The following is an 18,998-nucleotide window of genomic DNA, read 5'->3' on the forward strand; positions in this document are numbered from 1 at the left end:
AAAGTAGTACTTTAGAATTTGCATTTAATTTCTAAAGTGTATCTTGACCAGTTACCAAGAGTCCAGGGGTTTGAACTGTAATTTACTTGCAACACATTAGCCAAAATGAAGATTATTGAATTAAAATGAATGTTTACAGCCTGGTTTTGTTGTTCCATTTAGAGGCAGTACTTGTGACTAGGTTGGTTGATGCAGGACCAGTTCTCTTACGTACTTGAGAATCCAGAGTTGGCGTGTGACTGTCTAGTGCTGTGTGGCTCTGTTTTACTCTGCACAGAGGCTTTGAGCAAGCTGCCTGTCTCTGCCTGCTCTCGAGCTTCCTATCAGTCTGCGTAACTTACTCTCAAATAGCTCTGTGTGGCTCTGCTCCAAAGCTGCCTCCACAAAGACCGCAGAATGTTTGGGTCTATTTGGTTTTCCCTAACTAATTGAATTAGTTGTGCCTGGTATGTATTTTAGTTCACTTTCTCATTACTGAGGTAGGTACCATGAACCCCATTTTAACACAGGAAGAATAGGTAGTTTGGCTAAATTCATGGATCTGAGGGTTGCTTAGTTAAAAATAGAATTTAAATCTAAGTTGAGGCGGCATAACTCAAAACTTCACTTTTTTCCCCATCTGAATGCAGCTTAACAGAAATGGGAGGAAAGCTATTTGCCTCATCAACGTTTTATACATAAGTGTTATCATATAATATGTGGCCTTTTAGATCTGCCATCTTTTACTTGTTACAATGTTTTCAGTTCGGTGTCCAGCCACGTTACCATATATATATATATCTGTTACAAACTTTCAGCTAAGCCCAATAAAGCCTATTCTGTACAATTTTGAGGCACATGGTTCATAATAACGTGTATCAAACATCACTATTACGGTATTATGTGAGAATGTTTTATATTAGAAGTGGTACTTTGATATTTTTATGTATAAAATGGTAGATTCTACACTAAGACAAACTTTCTACTAGCTGATGTTAGATATGAACCATACCTAACTGGTCCAACAGTTTGATTTGAGGACAGATGTAGAGACAGAACTTACATATTCATAATCCAAGGACTGCCTTGCCTCTTTTCATTCTATTTAATTGCCAGGTAACATTCCACTGTATGACTATGCCATGTTTCATTTATCTATTCATTAGTTGATGGGCCTTTGGGTTGTTTTCATGTTTGACTGTTATGAATAATACGACTACTGTGAACATTTGTGGGTGTGCTTTCATTTCTCTTGGTTGTACACCCATTGATGCCTAGAAATGGAATGATGGGATCAAATGATAGTCCTGTTTGTGTTTTGAGGAACTGCCAGGCAGTTTTCCAAAGCTCCCCCATCATGTCGCAATACCGCAACAGTGTGAAATGTCCAGTTTCCACATCATCTCCCCCATTTGTCCAAAAATCATAATTTTTATTTGAGCCATCCTAGTGTGTCTGAAGTATTTCACTCTGATTTTGCTTTGCATTATCACCCTGATGGCTGATAATCTTAAGCATCTTTTCATGTGCTTATGGACCATTTGCCTCCTATGGAAAATACCTGTCTTAAACAAAAAATACTTCTTTATTCATACCACCATTACAAATGCTATTTGTTATTTTACATGATAGAATAGTGAGAACAACAGGATCTATTTGCATGTGGCTTATATAAAATGCTATCTGCAGTTTCCTGTTTCTTAATCTGGCAGATCCTTTCATTTCTGTCATTTTGCCCAACTGGGGAATCTCTGCTTCCTCTCTTTCTGATTTTTCTCCTTTGTTTTCAACCTATTGGGGGCTGAAAGTCTCGAAAGGCACATAAAATAATTTCTGAAGTATCTGCCATGCATTGAGGGTAGAATCAATATTTCTTTGATCCTGAGATTCTTAAGTGCAGGTCCTTTGATTGTGAATGATCTTGAGATACATATAGCCTCTGAAATAGCATTTAAGGATGTGTGTGTAAGTAATTTTCTAGAAGAGAAAATATCTGTTGTCTTTATCATATATAAGGCTTGCCAAACTTTTCTGTTTCTGTGAATTAAAATGTCGTTGAAATACAGCCATGCCCACTCATTCTGGCTATGAATTTTTTCCTGCTACGATGGCAGGGTTGAGGAACCATGTGACTCACAAGCCTAAGACAAATATGATCAAACCCTTTAAGAAAATGTTTACCAACCCCTGTAAGGGTTTAAACTACCCACTTAGCAAAAAGAATGTTCAGGAGTACTTCGTAATTGGGCCTCATTTTGAGAAGCCTGAGGGCCTGGGAAGCAACTCGACCAAATCATGGAGATAAGTTGCTCTAGACATTTTGTTTTGTTCTTGGTTCTTACCTGTGTTCCCAGACAGCTAAAGCGTTACTGATGACTTAGTTATTATGAGAATTCACAAATCAGCGCCTTGGTTAGGAAAGTTGCTTTCATCCTTGGGGTCTTGTTTTCTTTTTAAAGTGTTGATATTTGAAATTCCACAAATAACCTAATATATAGGTTGAATAAGAGATACGGCCTGTCCATGTACATAAAGTTAAGTTCCTAAAAATAAGTTAATAAGGGGATGTCCTTACCAGTGGTGAGAGTGGCGATACCAGAGGGTGGAGGGAAAGTGGGGCAGAAAGAGGGAACCGATTATAAGGATCTACATACAACCTCCTCCCTGGGGGACGGACAACAGAAAAGTGGGTGAAGAGAGGGAGACGTTGGACAGTGTAAGACATCACAAAATAATAATAATTTATAAATTATCAAAGGTTCATGAGGGAAGGGGGAAAGGGGAAAATAAGCTCATACCAAGGGTTTAAGTGGAGAGCAAATGTTTTGAGAATGATGAAGGCAACAAATGTACAAATGTGCTTGACACAGTGGATGGATGGATGGTGATAAGAGTTGTATGAGCCCCCCAATAATATTATTAAAAAATAAGTTAATGAGATACACTGCTTTGTTGCTCAATAGATTTTTTTTAAAAAGATGGAGGATACTTTTTTTAAAAGCTTGGACAGTGTTTTTGTTGGGTTTTTTTTCTAATTCAGTATTTCTACTTGCCAGTTTTTACTAATGAGACAGTTTCCACATGTGAGTGATGGTAATGCATGTCACAAAAATATTGTAGCCGGCAAATGTTCTTAGAAGGCAATTAACATGTCACTGAGCGGCATTAGTTCTGTTTATATTTATAAATTTCTTGAGAATGAGAGATCATTATGTGCCTGTGGCTAAAACACATTGTCTTTTTGTTCAATGCTTAGTTTAAGTAATTTATATTACTTACGTGTTTTATTTCTTTATTTAAGTAAGATGCTTTGGTTTGATTAATTGTTTGGCTTAGAGTTCGTATATGTTGCTATTGTTGTTACGAGCCATTGAGTTAAGTCTGACTCATAGTAACCCTGTGTACAACAGAATGAAACACTACCCGGTCCTGCATTATCCTCACCATTGTTATTACATTTGAACCCAGGGTGAAGAGCCACTGTCAATCCATTTTGTCTAGGTCTGCCTCTTTTAAGTGCCCCTCTATTTCACCATGAGGTCTTTTTTCAGGTCTTGATCTCTCCTGATGTGTCCAAGGCACCTGAGCTGAAGTCTTGCCATCTTTGTCTCTAAAGAGCATTCTGGCTGTACTTCTTCCAAGACAGATTTGTTCTTTTGGTAGTTCATGGTACATTAAATATCTTGACCAGCACCATAATTCAAATGCATTGATTTATCTCTAGTCTTCCTTATTCAATGAACAACTTCATACATGTGCTGTTGAATTTCACAGCAGGGCTATGGGGCCTTATTTAATTATAACTCTTATATTAAACCTATACATGGGGGTGTCAAAAAGTTTGTAGAAAATTTGAATTAAAGAGAATGGGATTTGTATACAAGTTTTTGAAACCCCCTCACACTTCTCAAGCAACTTTTCTAGTATATGTTAGGTATATACAGGTATTATTCTCCAAGCTGATTTAACTTTTTTTCAAATCATTTTATTGGGAACTCTTACAGATATAACATTCCATACTAAATCATATCAAACAGTATTGCTGCCACTATCAGTTTCGAAACATTTTCTTTGTTCTTTAACTCCTTTATATCAGCTCCCCTTTATCCCCTCCCTCACCCTCATTTAAACTTTTGTCTTAGTTTATAGACCTGTAGGATATAGAATATAAGGCTATGTCAATTATTTCAACTATTTAATTTTTTTTCATATAGGCAATTGGCCAGACAACAGGCTGATAAAAAAAAAGGAGAGTGCAAAGAAGGTATGTAATTTTAAATGTATTTCAGACTTTTCAAACATGTAATTAATTTTTTTACTGATTTGTTGATATATGTACAATAAACTACATATTTCAAGAATATGTAATTTGCTAGTGTTGACATAAGGGTATGCCCATGAAACCACACCACAATAAGATAGCTATTCGTCTCCCCCAGTAGTTTTCTTATGGCCCTTGATAGTCCTTCCCACTTACCTTCTCCTAGAAGCTCTGTGGCACTGTGGAGTGAGCATTAGGCTGTCAGCTGACAGGTCGGTGGTTTCAAGCCGTCTTCACTTCTAAGGGAGAAAGATGAAGCGGTCTGCTTCTGCAAAGATCGGCAGCCTCGGAAGCCTGTGGGGCAGCGGTGGGTGGGCCCACCACCTCCCCACCAATCTGATTGTGGTTGCTTTCGTCACATTGTTTAGAGTTTTATTTACGTGTAATAATACAGTATACTTCCTTTTTGTCTGGTTTCTTTTGACATAATTATTTTGAGATTTATCTATGTTTTTTCTTTTTGTTGCTAAGTAGTATTCCATCCCATTATAGAGCTGTGTTTACCTACCCACCTTTTGATGGGCCTTTGGGTTACTGGCTATTACAGGGAAAGCTGCTTTGAACATTTAGATTAGATTCTATACAGGTCTTTATGTTACATGTGTTTCTTTGACTCTTGAGGGTGGAATGGTTGCATAATATGGTGGGTGTGTATACCAGAGTTTTAAAACTTTGTTCTATCATGTTTTTAAGAGGCGCCCTGTGGAGTGAGTAGGAAGTTACATGTTGTGATGTTAACCTTAATGTCAGCAGTTCTCTGCCCCCATAAAGATTTAGTCCCAGAAACCCATGAGGGAAATTCTGCTCTGTCCTGTAGGTTTGCTATGAGTCAGACTCAACTCAATGGCAATGAATTTGACTTTGAGTGAAATATTTTTAAAGACAGATAATTTTAAGATACTATAATTTTGGTATATAGGTGACTTAGAATGGTTGTAAACAGAGTTATTTAAAATCTTTCTATTAATTTTTATGAACACGTCTGTGAAGACAAAGTAATTCCAGTTAGCCAGTCACTGAGGAACAGAAACATCATTCAGACTTCAGAACACCTACGGGAGGAGAAAGGGGATGTTGAAGTTCGCCGCAGTTGCAGGATTAGAAGTCGTTACAGTACGGTGAACCAGTCCGTCCTGTTTGATAAACTTATAACAAAGTAAGTAAAAAATCTTTAGATTATAGTAATTTATTTGACAGAAAAAAGGATGTAGGAGGGGCAGGGGAGAAGCATCATGAATTATGGACACGTAATGCACCTGTTTGCGTGAAGCATAAAAGAAGTGCTGTGCAATAATTCTGTATTTTTAAACTCTTGGAAAGTAAACCTAAGTTAACATGTATGTAAATCAGTGCTTACAGAGATATTTAAAATCCTGGATCCCAAAGATTATAATGAATGAAAATGTTTTAAGTTTGAAAAATGTACTACCACTTTAGCTAATGTTTGTCTTTTTTTTTTTTTTAGCACTGCTGAAGCTGTACTTCAAAAAATGGATGACATGAAGAAGATGCGTAGACAGCGAATGAGAGAACTTGAAGATTTGGGAGTCTTTAATGAAACTGAAGAAGTAAAGATGCTATCTCATTAAGGGAGTGATTCACTAATTCCCAGTTGAATTTTTTTCTGTAATACGAATCCATTTTCTTTTGTTACATTAGTCACATCTTTGCTCAGTATTTATTTGATCAGTACCTACTTGCTGCGGAAGTTGCATGAATTTATCACTTGTAAATGTCTTCATTTTAAGCAAGATTGGCAGGTCCTATGGAATTTTTGTTTTTAATGAAAGTACTAAATATTAATAGTTTATTTCTTTTTTAGGAGAACCTTAATATGTACACAAGAGGGAAACAAAAACGAATCCAAAGAGCTGACGAAGAAACAACTGATAATCAAGAAGGCAGCATGGGTAAGTCTTTTGTTGTTGCTGTTCCGTAGCCTGGGTTTGGATTTCAGCAGTTTATATTAAGTAGAAAAGAGGGATTTTCGTTTTGCTTTTTTGGTAACTTAGAAGCTGTGACATTTGTTGGAGACCAAAAGTTTGGTCATACTTAAAGAGAAAAAAGTTGAAGGCGGGAACAACCTAAGTACTTGAAATTAAAAGTTTTAAAGCAAGTAAAATTGATATGTTTATAAACTACATATACAGATAACACATAGCTAGCTCTATACCTATTTTACTTAAAAGGTGAATAAAGTTAAGTTTGTTATTCCCACTTAGGGAGTGTTACTATAAAATATTAAAACTTTCTTGCGTGAAATTCAGTTTTCTTAAATGTAACTGAAATGATCCGTGAGGATGTTTTAGTGTTATAAGTAGATTATTTGAATATGCTTGATGCACTTTAATGACAGAGAACTGGATGGGATGTCAAATCTAAGTCTAAAGGGCAAAAGCTAAGTGAAGAGATGCTAAAATTTAACATGTTTTATTTGGAAGCTTAAGTACACTTGACTATGTTAATTAGGAGCTACTTTTGGGGGGTACTTGTCACTATTACTTAATTTTTTTTAATTAAAAATTTAGGGTTTTGTTTTTCTAAATCTTCATTTGATATTATAAAAGAACTAGAGATTCTGTGAACAATCTAAAAGATAAATAAAAAGATGAGACACTGCCCCCACTCAACTTCTCTGTTAAAAATTGCTAGTATTGTGATGAATATCGTTTTGGAAGTAAGTATTTCTCAATTGTAGAATCTTCTGAAGAGGGTGAAGACCAAGAAGATGAAGATGATGGTGAAGATGATGATGATGGTGAAGATGATGATGAAGAAGAAGATGATGAAGAGGATGGAGAAGAAGATAATCAGAAACGATATTACCTCAGACAGAGAAAAACTACTGTTTACTACCAAGCTCCATTAGAAAGTAAGTATGTGTACATCTTTCTTTCTAGGACATGAGGTTGATTGTTTTATTAGCTCTGTCCTTACTGTCCCTCTTCTTTGATTCTTTCTTGGTGTCCAGTATTTTTTATATTAGGGTACTGCCAAATATTCATAGCTGTTGTCTGCTAAACCTAGCCTAAGATTGCATGAAATAATTTCCTCCAGAGAAAGTTAAAAATGGCAGTCTTTATCAAAGCAAATAATTGGGCTATTTTGAAATTTTATATGTCTGCCATTAAATATTTTAGATTCCACAGCTTTTTAATTTAGTCTATTTGTCAATTTGTCCAGCTAGAGCTGCTTTTGATTTATGTTACCATTATAACTCAGTGCTTGTGAACCATAGACAAGCATGACTGAAAAATCACCTGTTGTGCACCAAGTACCATCATAATGGTTGTCTGTGGCCATTGTGCGTTTGAGTGAGTTAGTATCTATACAGCCCTGCAGGCATGGAGGTTTAAAACGTGAGCAGTAAAATGGTCTAGTAGATATTTAGTAGTAGTTTCATGTAAGGCAGGGCCTTTGTAAGTATCAGATGAAGAGTAAAATTACCTTCACATACACTTGCATTTCAAACAGATATCATCTTTTTTTTTTTTTTAATAGAGCCTCGTCATCAAAGAAAGCCCAACATATTTTATAGTGGCCCTGCTTCTCCTGCAAGACCAAGATATCGACTGTCTTCTGCGGGACCCAGAAGTCCTTATTGTAAACGAACCAACAGGTTTGGGTCTGAAATAGTGATTTAGTTATGAAAACATAAGTGTGGGTATTTTAGGGTAGAGTTTTAGAAAATATTAATAGAGAATTCTAGAGTTTTACATTTTGGATAATTTAGCTCTATGCCTGTAGTGTTCCAACTCCTATTTTCATAGATTCGTTTTGCTTTAGCTTCCACTATTAGGAAGTGTTAGCAACGATCATGGTAAGGTGGTGTGTTCCATTGATCTACATTCTTAGTAACAGAGCTTTCGTTTATTCAATGTTTGCTGTACTCCAGATTCTTTGCATTTATATAGACTTCATATAGACTTGTTTCATCCTCACAGTAACTTGAGTATAGATTTAGTCTTGTCTTCACATACTGTCACAGACATTTTCATTGACTACTCAGATTATTTGTGTGTTTCTTTTCCTCCTACGCTCCACTTATTGGTTGGGGTTGCTTACACAAGTCTAAGCCCAAAGGAGGAATGTCCCTGGTTACTTGCCCGTCTCCTGAGTAATGGAATGTTTTCTGATGCATTAGAACCGTCAGGGTAACAGCAGTACTGTGGTACTTGATGAATGACAGAGCTTGTTGGTGAAGAGTAAAACAGAGAAAAAAATGACCTTGGTATGGGAAATTTTATTTTTTCCCTAACGATACTAATTTATTTGCCCAGAAATAAGACTGAAGTCTTGAATAACTCTTGTAAGTAGGTCATCAAAGCAGCAGAGTGTCCAATCCATCTGTGATGTGAAGTGCTGACAGATTCACCTTTTCTAACAAAATATGAAACAATGTTTGTGTCCCTAATATTACTATGACTAAACTGAGATGCTTAATTTCATTTTTCAAACTGTCAAAATGACAGTGTATGTTCTAGATTTCTTCTTGATCCAAAGCTCTGCAGAAGCAGAAAGGTGGACGATTGAGAAGACAAACTCACTCTGGCAGGGCTGACCATGATAAACTAGAGTCAGTAGAAGTGAGAGGCGGTTACTTTGAGATTTCAGTTCTTCCATCATTACTTCATTTATGCTTCTGAAAGTAGCATGCTTGTTGACTGACCCACCTGCATAACTACTTTCTATCTTGCAGAGAGTAAGATTTTTTTCCTCCTTTGTTGATTGTGAGGTTCCCTATTTGGTCCACAGTCTAGTTTCTTTTTCTGAGGAAGTGTATCACATTGTTACATAGGTTCTTAGTTGCAATACTGTAACAAATATTCTGAGTCCTACTGTGTGCCAAGTTCAAGAACTAACCAGATCCTGCACATCTTATAAGCTAATGAAAACTCCCACACATGTCGGTTGAAGTAGGAGCAGGTCACATTCTTTGACCTGATGACCCTCTGTTGTTGATTTTGTTGCCCTCTGAACTTTGGTTCTGCACTTGTTAACAACAGCTGTATTAAGAGATAACTCACATACCTTATAGTCCACACATTGAAAGTGGACCATTCTGTAGCTTTTCATATACTCACAGGATTGTGTAAACAACACTACAGCCTGTTTGAAAAAAAGTTGATCTCTTCAGAAAGAAACCCTGAACTCTTGAGTCATCCCCTCAACCAAAGTTACATCTTTCTAGCCCTAAGTAACCACTATAAATTTGCCTATTCTGAATATTTCCTATGAATAGAATCTTTCGTGTATAGCTTCTTTCACTTACAGTGCTTTCAAGGGTCATCCGTAGCGAAATACAGGGCAGTCCCAGGGTGACAAATGTCAGACTTAGTAGACAACTCACATTTGCTGTTTAATGTCATGTAAATTTGACCTCCCTTTGAAACGATTGAACTAACATGTTCTTTCATCACAATTGCCTTCACCAGCTGCATATGCAGCTTTTAACTTTGAAAAAGCTTCAGACCTAGTGAATCAAACCAAACCACCCACTGCTGTGGAGCTGATTCCACTTCATAGTGAATGATGTTATGGGACAGACTGTCATTATCATGGTTTTAAGTGCCATTTGTGGACTCCCAACTGCTAGCGACCCTATGCACAACAGAGCAAAACACTGAACAGTCCTGCACCAGTTTCACAGTTCCTATGCCCGAGCCCATTGGTTCAGCCCCTGTGTCAGTCCATCTTGTCCAGGGCTGCCTTTTTTCAGTGCTCTCCACCCTTCCAAACACTGTCCTTCTCCTGAGACTGGTCTCTCCTGACAGTGTATCCAATGTAGGCAAGATGAAGTCTTGCTATCTTTGCCTCTAATGGGCACTCTGACCTTACTTCTTCCAGTTCAGATCTGTTTTTCCTTTGAACAGTCCCTGGTACTTGCAGTATAGAGCATACGTTTCCCTGTCTGCTTTACAGAAGGAGACTGCCATAGCTTTCTCTTGCAGAGCAACTGGTGGGCTCAAACTGCCAACCATTTGTTGGCCGCTGTGTGCTTTAACCTTTGTGCCACAAGGGTTCACATTTCTTGCCCTAAATAATAACTGTATGCATCGAATCCAACTTACCTACAGGCTTGACTCATGTACTAAGGGATGCATCCTATTTGGGACTCAGTGCATTTCATTCCTTTTGGTTTTTAGTCAATGTTCCAGTCATTGTGTTCTGTGTTCCACAGTTTATCGAACCATTCATCAGCTAATAGACATTTCGGGTGTTGCTGCTGTGGGCTATTATGGATAATGCTGCTGTTCATGTTCATGTACACGTTTTTGAGTGGACACGTGTTTTTCCCCCTTTGAGGTATATACGTAGGAGTAGAGTTCCTGGGCCAAACTCTGTTTAACATGTTAAGGAGCTGCCCAGCTTTTTTCCTGTGATGTATGAGGACTCAAATTGCTTCATATCTTCAGCAACTCTTGTTATTATCTGAGTTTTTTATTATAGCCCTTTAAAGATTCTTTTAAACATTCTTGCCAACAACCTAATAATGGTAGTCATTTTGCTTAGCGATTTTACTTTTTCTCCATGAGACCAGCTCTCGTTAATAATTCATTATGCTACCTGACCAGCCTAGGCATGGGAACAAAATGCACGTCCAAAGAATCATTTGCACACTGCTCTTAGTATTCGTGCAAATGATCCAGAATCCCTGCAGCCACAGTGCAGGCTCTTCCTTCCTTTTGAAGTGCTGCTTTTATGCAGGATTCTCTTCCATCTGGTTGCTAGTCTCTTGTAATTTAAGGTTTATTGTTTGGCTTCAAATTTGTAATCTCTGGGCCAAATTTAGCCCTTTTGAATAATAAGGTAACATAATAGCACAATTTCTTCATCTGTATTCCAAAATAGGTATCTGTCTTTTGATGGGCCTACTTGTTAAGGAGCTAGGACTGGTAACCAGATGCTTTGGTGTGAGGTTCAGAGACCTAGTCCAGTGCTTGTCCATGTTCAGTTTTTCACTGGCTGTTAGTATAGATGAGTAGAATGTATATGTGAGTTTAGAGTCTTTAAAAATAAGAGTAATGGCTTTCCTACACTGTGGAATAATTGTTAACATGAACCCAGGGCCAGTCCTGCTTTGGCTCAGAGGCTGCCTGTGCCTCTCTTATTAATGACCTTTTGCAAGTTGTCTGGTAATAGTGTTGAGAATTGGACACGTTAATATATGTCAAGCATTTTAAACAGTCTCAAGTGTACACAATTGCCTTTGTAAATGGCACAGTGATTAAGTATGTAGTTGCTAACCTAAAGGAGTTAGAACCAATTTGAGTACCGTGGGTGTGGCTTTTGAGTTAAGTATGTAAGAATGCTTCAAAAAGTTTATGGAAATATAGAGTTAAAAGATAAGGGAATTGTTCCCTTCAAAAGAGTCAACCTCAAAAGTAGTTTTAGTGATTGAGCAGATGTTTTGATTTTGGGAGCACTGAGTTTTACTGATGTTTGGTTCGGGCCCTTGTCCCCACATCTTTCCTCATCATGACATCATAAGTTTTCCTCCTCTCTGTAGACGAAGGCATGCAATCCACAGTAGTGACTCAACTTCATCTTCCTCTTCTGATGACGAGCAGCAATTTGAGAGGCGCAGGAAAAGGAGCCGTAACAGAGCCATCAGCAGGCAAGTACTATGCTGAGGCCTTTGTAAACTAACCACAATTGTGCTTTAAATTTCTGAGAAAATTGGGGAATTTGGGAATGTGCACAGGTTGGTTAATAGTATCATTTCAGATAAGTGTGTTGTCTTGTGGTAAATACCTACAGCTGAAACTACATAGGTTTGGAGACCATTTCTGAACTTAGACTGCTGTATAAACATTGAATTGAGGAAATAAATAATTTTGTTTGCTTTTGTTGTTGTTGTTTTTCTGTTCAATTCCCCCCCCCCCCCCACCTTCTCCAGTTATAGCACATTCTTATTTTAGAACTCTTGAGGAAAACTAGAGTTGACTAATTTAATAACTGTTTTTATACTTCTTCCAGTGTTAAACCCATTTTTATTAACCAATTCATATGATTTTCTCAATCATAATGAAATGAACAGAGCACGGATTGTTTCCCACTTTATAGATGTGGGTGATGGAGTCTAGTACTGGAATGGAGTCAGAGCGCAGTCCGTGATGAAGCAATTGGGAAGTTCCAGGGTATTCAAACCAGCTAAGCTCTGCCATGTATCATGTGAGAGCTGCTTGGTTCACATGTGGCTTGAGTGCTCTCAGTGTGGCTAGTTTAAAGTGCAGAAGTAGGAGCCTTGGGGGCATAGTGGTTACATGTTGGGCTGCTACCCACAAGGTCAGCTGTTGGAAACCACCAGCCGCTCCTCAGGAGAAAGATGAAGTTTTCTGAAACCCACAGGTGCACTTCTTCCTCATCTTACAGGGTTTGAATCAACTCGATGGCAGTGAGTTTGGGTGTTTTGGTTAGTAAGTACAAAAAAACTTACCTCAAAAACCTTGCTTTTCTTAAAAATGGGAAAATACCTCAATTTTTAAAAGATTCACCAATTAAGATGATAATATTTTAGATATTAGGATTAAAACAATGCAATATTGAGATTTATTTCATTTTTTTTAATGTGGCTAATCAGAAATTTAAGATTGCATTTGTGACTTGCAGCTTTTTCTATTGGACAGAAAAGAATTGGATCACCTGAGAGCTCTGTGCTTTGATTCCTCTGAGCCTTGGTAGTGTAGTGATGATTAAGTACTCAGCTGCTAACTAACGAGCCACCAGTTTGAACCCCCCAGCCTCTCTGTGGAATGAAGATGTGGCCATCTGCCTCTGTAAAGATGCAGGCTAAGGAAATTTACAGGGCAGTCATATTCTGCCTTGTAGGGTCATTTGAGTTGGGATCAACACGTGGCAATGGCTTTGATTTTGGGGGGTTTAGTCTTATATTTGAAGTTAATCCTATGTATTATTATGTAGTTATACTTTTGTCATGAATTCTTTAAGAAACACCCTTTTAAAAACCAAAATTGAAAACTTGTCAATCAAATGGTCTTACTGTAGAAATTCCTTGACATTTGGGGCCAGCAGAAATTGTCACTATGATCAGTTGGACCTGCTTTCACTAATGCTCAGTCACTGCAGTCATGCTTAGACTTTCTAGCCTCTCCAATACTGGTTTTCCTTTTTGATATGTAGAGAGAGCAGTGTCTTCTAGGTGTGTTCTTTGTAATAACCTAGCATACTGTTTTGGAAAGTAGTTAGGCATTCTTGTGGAATTGATGTGGATGGATCTAGTCGGTGGTGGGTTCTCAAGATCTGGCTGAAGGGCATGTAACAAAGTTGTTAAAAGTCCAGAGCCAGCTTGACCTGCAGAAGTATTCGTATAAGTCAGGGCTCTGCTACTTAACTGTGAGACCTTGGGGAAATTAGTGAATCTCTTTGTGCCCCAACCTTCTTTTAAATTGGGAAAATCATAGTACCTACCCCTTCGACTTGAAAATTTTTTATATGTAAAGCACAGCACAATGGTAAACACTATGCAAGTATATTAGATGGGGCCATTATCATGGGTTTTGTCGCTGTGAGTTCTCCACTGTAGGTTACTTCAGGATACTCAGGACATCTTGTTAACAGATTTTCATTTGTAATACTTCTGGACCTCAGTTTTCTCACCTACAAATAAAATGAAATTGAAATGCATACACAAGATTGCTTCAGCTCAGATTTTTCAAATTCGTGCGAAAAGTGTCCATAATCTAACATCGAATTGGGGAAAGGAGAGGGAATTGATGGGTGCTTTATTTATTTTTTAAAAAGCTCTTTTTTTAGTAGGTGTCTTCCACTCAATTTTCGGAAAGAGGAATTGAAAGGAATTTATAAAGATCGAATGAAAATTGGAGCAAGCCTTGCTGATGTCGATCCAATGCAACTAGATTCTTCGGTGAGTATTGTGTTTTTTAAATGTATGCTTGAGCTACAATATCACTCATCTTTTCTGGTTGGTTTTAACTTTAATAGGAGACAAAAGGAGACCCGTTGTGGATGGGTTGTTTGATTTTTTTGTTAGAAAGTTGAACCTTCATAAGACTTTCTTACTTCTTGTCTTAACTTCAGGCCCAAACTGTAGTATTCATGAGTTGACTCTGTATGAGTTCGATAGAATTTGGGGTTGGTTGACATTTTAATTTTGATTTCACATCTAAGAATGCCAATGTTGCCCCTCTCTTACCAGGTACGGTTTGATAGTGTGGGTGGCCTGTCTAATCATATTGCAGCTCTTAAAGAGATGGTGGTTTTTCCATTACTTTATCCGGAAGTCTTTGAAAAATTCAAAATTCAACCTCCAAGGTAATTTAATTATAGTTTTTATTATAATCAAGATCACTATTTTATATAAAGATAATGCTTTTCTTGAAAATTTTCCCATCTATGGTAATTTGTAGGTTTGCAATGAGTCAATCAATTTGATGGTAGTGAAGTTTGGTTTTGCGATTTAATTTACACTTTTGCAAGGTCTTGGGAGCTTTGAATATTTTTTATTTTCATGTTTAACATGAAAAATGTTTAAGGATCATTTTCCGTGGCTTTTCAAACATTTAATGAAATTCCTCCCACTTGTACTATTCTTTACTTCTCTCATTTTTAAAACTTGGTTTTAAATTTGCATCAAGAAATGTACATAGTGAAGAAAGTCAGATAATAAAAAATGGTGGCTATCCCTCCTCCACCTTTACCCCTCCTTAATTTCGACTCCCCAGAAACAACCCTCAGCTTCTTGAGCTATTGGAGAACAATTTGGACATATCCACTGTTCTTGATTCTTCAGTATTTTGACCAATAGACTTCTGTAAGCAGCTTTACTGTTCCCACCCCCACGTAGGTACATTCTTGGCTTGCTTCATCGGCTCCCACTAGTTATATACATATTTTTAATCTTATTTTTTGCTTTTTGGTCATTTTATTGGGGGCTCATACAACTCTTATCACAATCCATACATACATCAATTGTGTAAAGCACATTTGTACATTCATTGCCCTCTTCATTCTCAAAACATTTGTTCTTCACTTAAGCCCCTGGCATCAGCTCCTCATTTTTCTCCCTCCCCCTCCCTCATAAGCCCTTAATAATTTATAAATTATTAAAAATAAAAATTATAGATTATAATTTTGCCATATCTTACACTGATGTGGGGGTCATACAACTCTTATCACAATCCATACATCCATCCATTGTCTCAAGCACATTTGTACATATGTTGTCCTCATTGTTTTCAAAGCATTTTATTTCTACTTGAGCCCTTGGTATCAGCTCCTCATTTTTCCCCTCCCTCTGCCTCCTTTTCTTCCTCATGAACCCTTGATAATTTATAAATTATTATTTTTTCATGTCTTCCACTGTCCGTTGTCTCCCTTTACCTCTTGTCTGTTGTCCATACCTCCTTTTAAATTGTTGAATCGCCTTTTAGTATTTGCCTTGTGACTACGTCAGGTTTGCGTACAGCTGAGCCATGTACAGTACCTCTCCTTTCCTCCACAACTGCTCATTCCCACAACTTTAATGTCCACCTGGAAGTGTGTGTGTGTGTGTGTGTGTGTGTGTGTGTGCATGTTTTGTGGGTGCTTACCATCAATTCAAGGGGCTTTATTGGTGCTGTGGGTTGATCATTGAGTTGCTAGTTAGCCACAAGGTCAGCAGTTCAAACCTAAACCCACTAACTGCTTTGAGGGGAAAAAAATGAAGCTGTCTGCTCCCCTAACAATTTACATCGTCAAGAACCCTATGGAGCACTTCTGCAAGAACCCTATAGGCCCCTGTAAGGTCATTGAGTCAGAATTGACTCATGAACAGTAGACTGATTTATTTATTATTAATTTTTTTTGGTGATCATTAACTAATGGAGCCCTAATGGTATAGTGGTTAGCATCCTTCTGCTAACCAAAAGGCCGACAGTTTGAAAGCATTGTCTGCTTCCTGAGAGAAGATTTGGTAACTGCTTTCCAGCCTTGGAAACCCCACTGGGCAGTTCTTCTCTGTCCTACAGGGTTGTTATGATGGGAACTGACTCGCCAGCAACAGGATTGGTTTGGGGATAATCAATTCGTCGGCAAAGTCTTCCTCAACTCTAACTCTTCTCAGTCAAACCTATTGTATAATCTGTTTTTAGACAGATCCTTCTTGGAGCCTTTGTTCTCCTGTTTTACTCTAAATTAATGATTCTTAATCAGGTGTAGCAGAGCTCTGTTTAGGGCAGCGGTTCTCAACCTGGGGGTCACGACCCCCTTGGGGGTTGAATGACCCTTTCACAGGAGTTTCCCAATTCATAACAGTAGCAAAATTACAGTTATGAAGTAGTAAGAAAAATACTTTTAGGTTGGGGGGGTTACCACAACATGAGGAACTGTATTAAAGGGTTGCAGCATTAGGAAGGTTGAGAACCACTGGTTTAGGGCCTTTCCATTACCATCATCGTAGGCATGATTTTCCTGCATTGGTTTCTAATTGATGATTTATGCTTCCTAGGTTCACCTAAAGTAATCTTGGTTAAACACATTCTTGTGATGTAAAACTTGTAGAAATGGATAATGGTGATGGTAGCCCAGCATGGTGAATGTAACTAATGTTACTGAATTGTGGGTTTAAAATGACAGAGTCTTGTTTCTATACATTTTCCAATTCTCAGTGTTTCATATTAATAGGATCTTGCAATATGTTTTGTGTGTATGTCTTAATTCAGTAACCTTTTCAGGTTTATCCATGTATCACAGAGCATATTAAAATTTTCATTTTCTTTATGGCTTACTAATGTCTCATCATGCGTATGTACCACAGCTTGTTTTATCCATTCATCTGTTGATGAACACTGGGTAGTTTTCATCTTAACAACCAGTGAACAATGCTTCAGTGAGCAATAGCATACTTGGGTCTGTTTGAGTTTCTGCTTCTAAGTCTTTGGGTACTTAGCTAGGGGCAGAGTTGTTGGGTCATAGGGTAATTCTTTGCCTGTTTGAGGAGCCACCAGACTGGTTCCACATACTATTCTACAAACCCCCAACAAATCGTAAGGGTGCCAATTCTCCGGAGCCTTGCCAGATGTTTGTAATGATAGCCATGCGAGTGAGCAGGAAGTGATAGCTTGATGTTACTTGATTCGTATTTATCTTTTCTTGACCATCTTTTCTTGTGCTCATTGGCCATGTGTATGACTTCTTGGGAGAAAAGCCTATTTACCCATTTAAAATAGAACTTTTGTTTTTGAGTTGTGGGAGTTCTGTATACTAGGAGCTTCCAAAGGTATATCCTATTCCACTCTTTGTCTGATTGTTTCTTTTTCTTAATGGCTCCTTTGTCATTTTTCCTTTTGCATTTAATTATGTCTATGTTTCATAATTTTCTATTTTACTTAAAGTTTTTCTAGCATTAGGTTCTCCTATACTATTTTCTTCCCCTCTTCTTTTTTTTTCTAATACATTTATTGGGGGCTCTTACATATTTTATCACAATCCATACATTCATCCAGTGTGTCAAGCACATTTACACATATGCCACCATCATCGTTTTCAAAGCATTCTTTTCCCACTTGAGCCCCTGATATCAGTTACCCATTTCTTCCTTCCTTCCTCCCTCCAATCCTCCCTCACAAACCCTTAAGTTATAGATTATTATTCCACATCTTACGTCGTCCTCCGTTGCCCCTCACCCACTTTTCCATTATTCATCCCCCTGGGAGGGGGTTCTAGGTTGATCCTTGTGATCAATTGCCCCTTTCTCCCTCCTCCCCTCCCCTAGTATTACTGGTATCTCTACTCTCATTGTTACCCCTGACGGGTTTATCTATCCTGGATTCCCTGTGTTGCAGGCTCATATCTAGCAGTGTGCATGCTGTGGTCTAATCCAATTTGTAAGGTAGAATTGCCCCTCTTCATTTTTAGTATGTTTTCTTGCTAAACTCTTGATGGTAGTGTCACTGACCCTGAAACTTCTAGATCAGCGGTTCTCAACCTGTGGGTTGCAACCCCTTTGGGGGTCAAACAACTACCTGTGGGTCACGACCCCTTTGGGGGTTGAACGACCCTTTCACGGGAGTCGCCTAAGACCATTGGAAAACATATATTTCCGAAGGTTGGGGATCACCACAACATGAAGAACTATATTAAAGGGTCGCAGCATTAGGAAGGTTAAGAACCACTGTTTTAGATTAAATTTGCTGTACTTACCCATGATGTCTGTTACAAATTAAACTATCAAGTGTTTTTAAGCATGATCTCTATTCAGGGCAGTATGATAAGAACATGATGAACAAATATAAGAAAATTTGTTCCAACTAGAAGGTTTTATTTACAGCTTCAATATTAATGCTCATGTTTTATGGATTGAAATTGTTACAGTTGCTGTCTATTTACTTTGCACTAAGTGAATTTGTAAAAGTGGTTCTTCACTTGATTTTAATTTTTGTTTACAAATCTGTTTTTTATTGTAGTACTAAAAGATTGTGTGTTCTTTCACAGAGGCTGTTTGTTTTATGGCCCTCCCGGAACTGGGAAAACGCTGGTTGCTAGAGCACTTGCCAATGAATGCAGCCAGGGTAGTAAGAGAGTGGCATTTTTCATGAGGAAAGGGGCTGACTGTCTGAGCAAATGGGTAGGGGAATCCGAAAGACAACTCCGCTTGCTGTTTGACCAGGTATGACATTCACATGTATCTAGATGGGTAATTCCGTAATTTGTGTTGACGTGAGTTTAAAGATTAAAG

At 37.9% G+C, this 18,998-nt stretch overlaps 1 protein-coding gene across 4 annotated transcripts in view; it reads left to right on the forward strand.

The window, feature by feature from the left end:
- The window catches only part of ATAD2 (ATPase family AAA domain containing 2), a 61,524-nt gene that overhangs the window by 14,942 nt on the left and 27,584 nt on the right, over positions 1-18,998 (forward strand). For 2 of the 4 annotated variants that reach the window (XM_075549303.1, XM_075549306.1), the window contains exons 3-12: positions 4,194-4,243; positions 5,291-5,456; positions 5,766-5,868; positions 6,123-6,210; positions 6,999-7,172; positions 7,802-7,919; positions 11,811-11,918; positions 14,078-14,189; positions 14,481-14,596; positions 18,755-18,929. In XM_075549303.1, the coding sequence (XP_075405418.1) occupies positions 4,194-4,243; positions 5,291-5,456; positions 5,766-5,868; positions 6,123-6,210; positions 6,999-7,172; positions 7,802-7,919; positions 11,811-11,918; positions 14,078-14,189; positions 14,481-14,596; positions 18,755-18,929 (1,210 nt within the window). The remainder of the gene's footprint in view (positions 1-4,193; positions 4,244-5,290; positions 5,457-5,765; positions 5,869-6,122; positions 6,211-6,998; positions 7,173-7,801; positions 7,920-11,810; positions 11,919-14,077; positions 14,190-14,480; positions 14,597-18,754; positions 18,930-18,998) is intronic. The other 2 variants (XM_075549305.1, XM_075549304.1) reach the window with 2 other exon arrangements.

The sequence above is a fragment of the Tenrec ecaudatus genome, chromosome 5 (genome assembly GCF_050624435.1).
Source record: "Tenrec ecaudatus isolate mTenEca1 chromosome 5, mTenEca1.hap1, whole genome shotgun sequence".
NCBI classification, from domain to species: domain Eukaryota; kingdom Metazoa; phylum Chordata; class Mammalia; order Afrosoricida; family Tenrecidae; genus Tenrec; species Tenrec ecaudatus.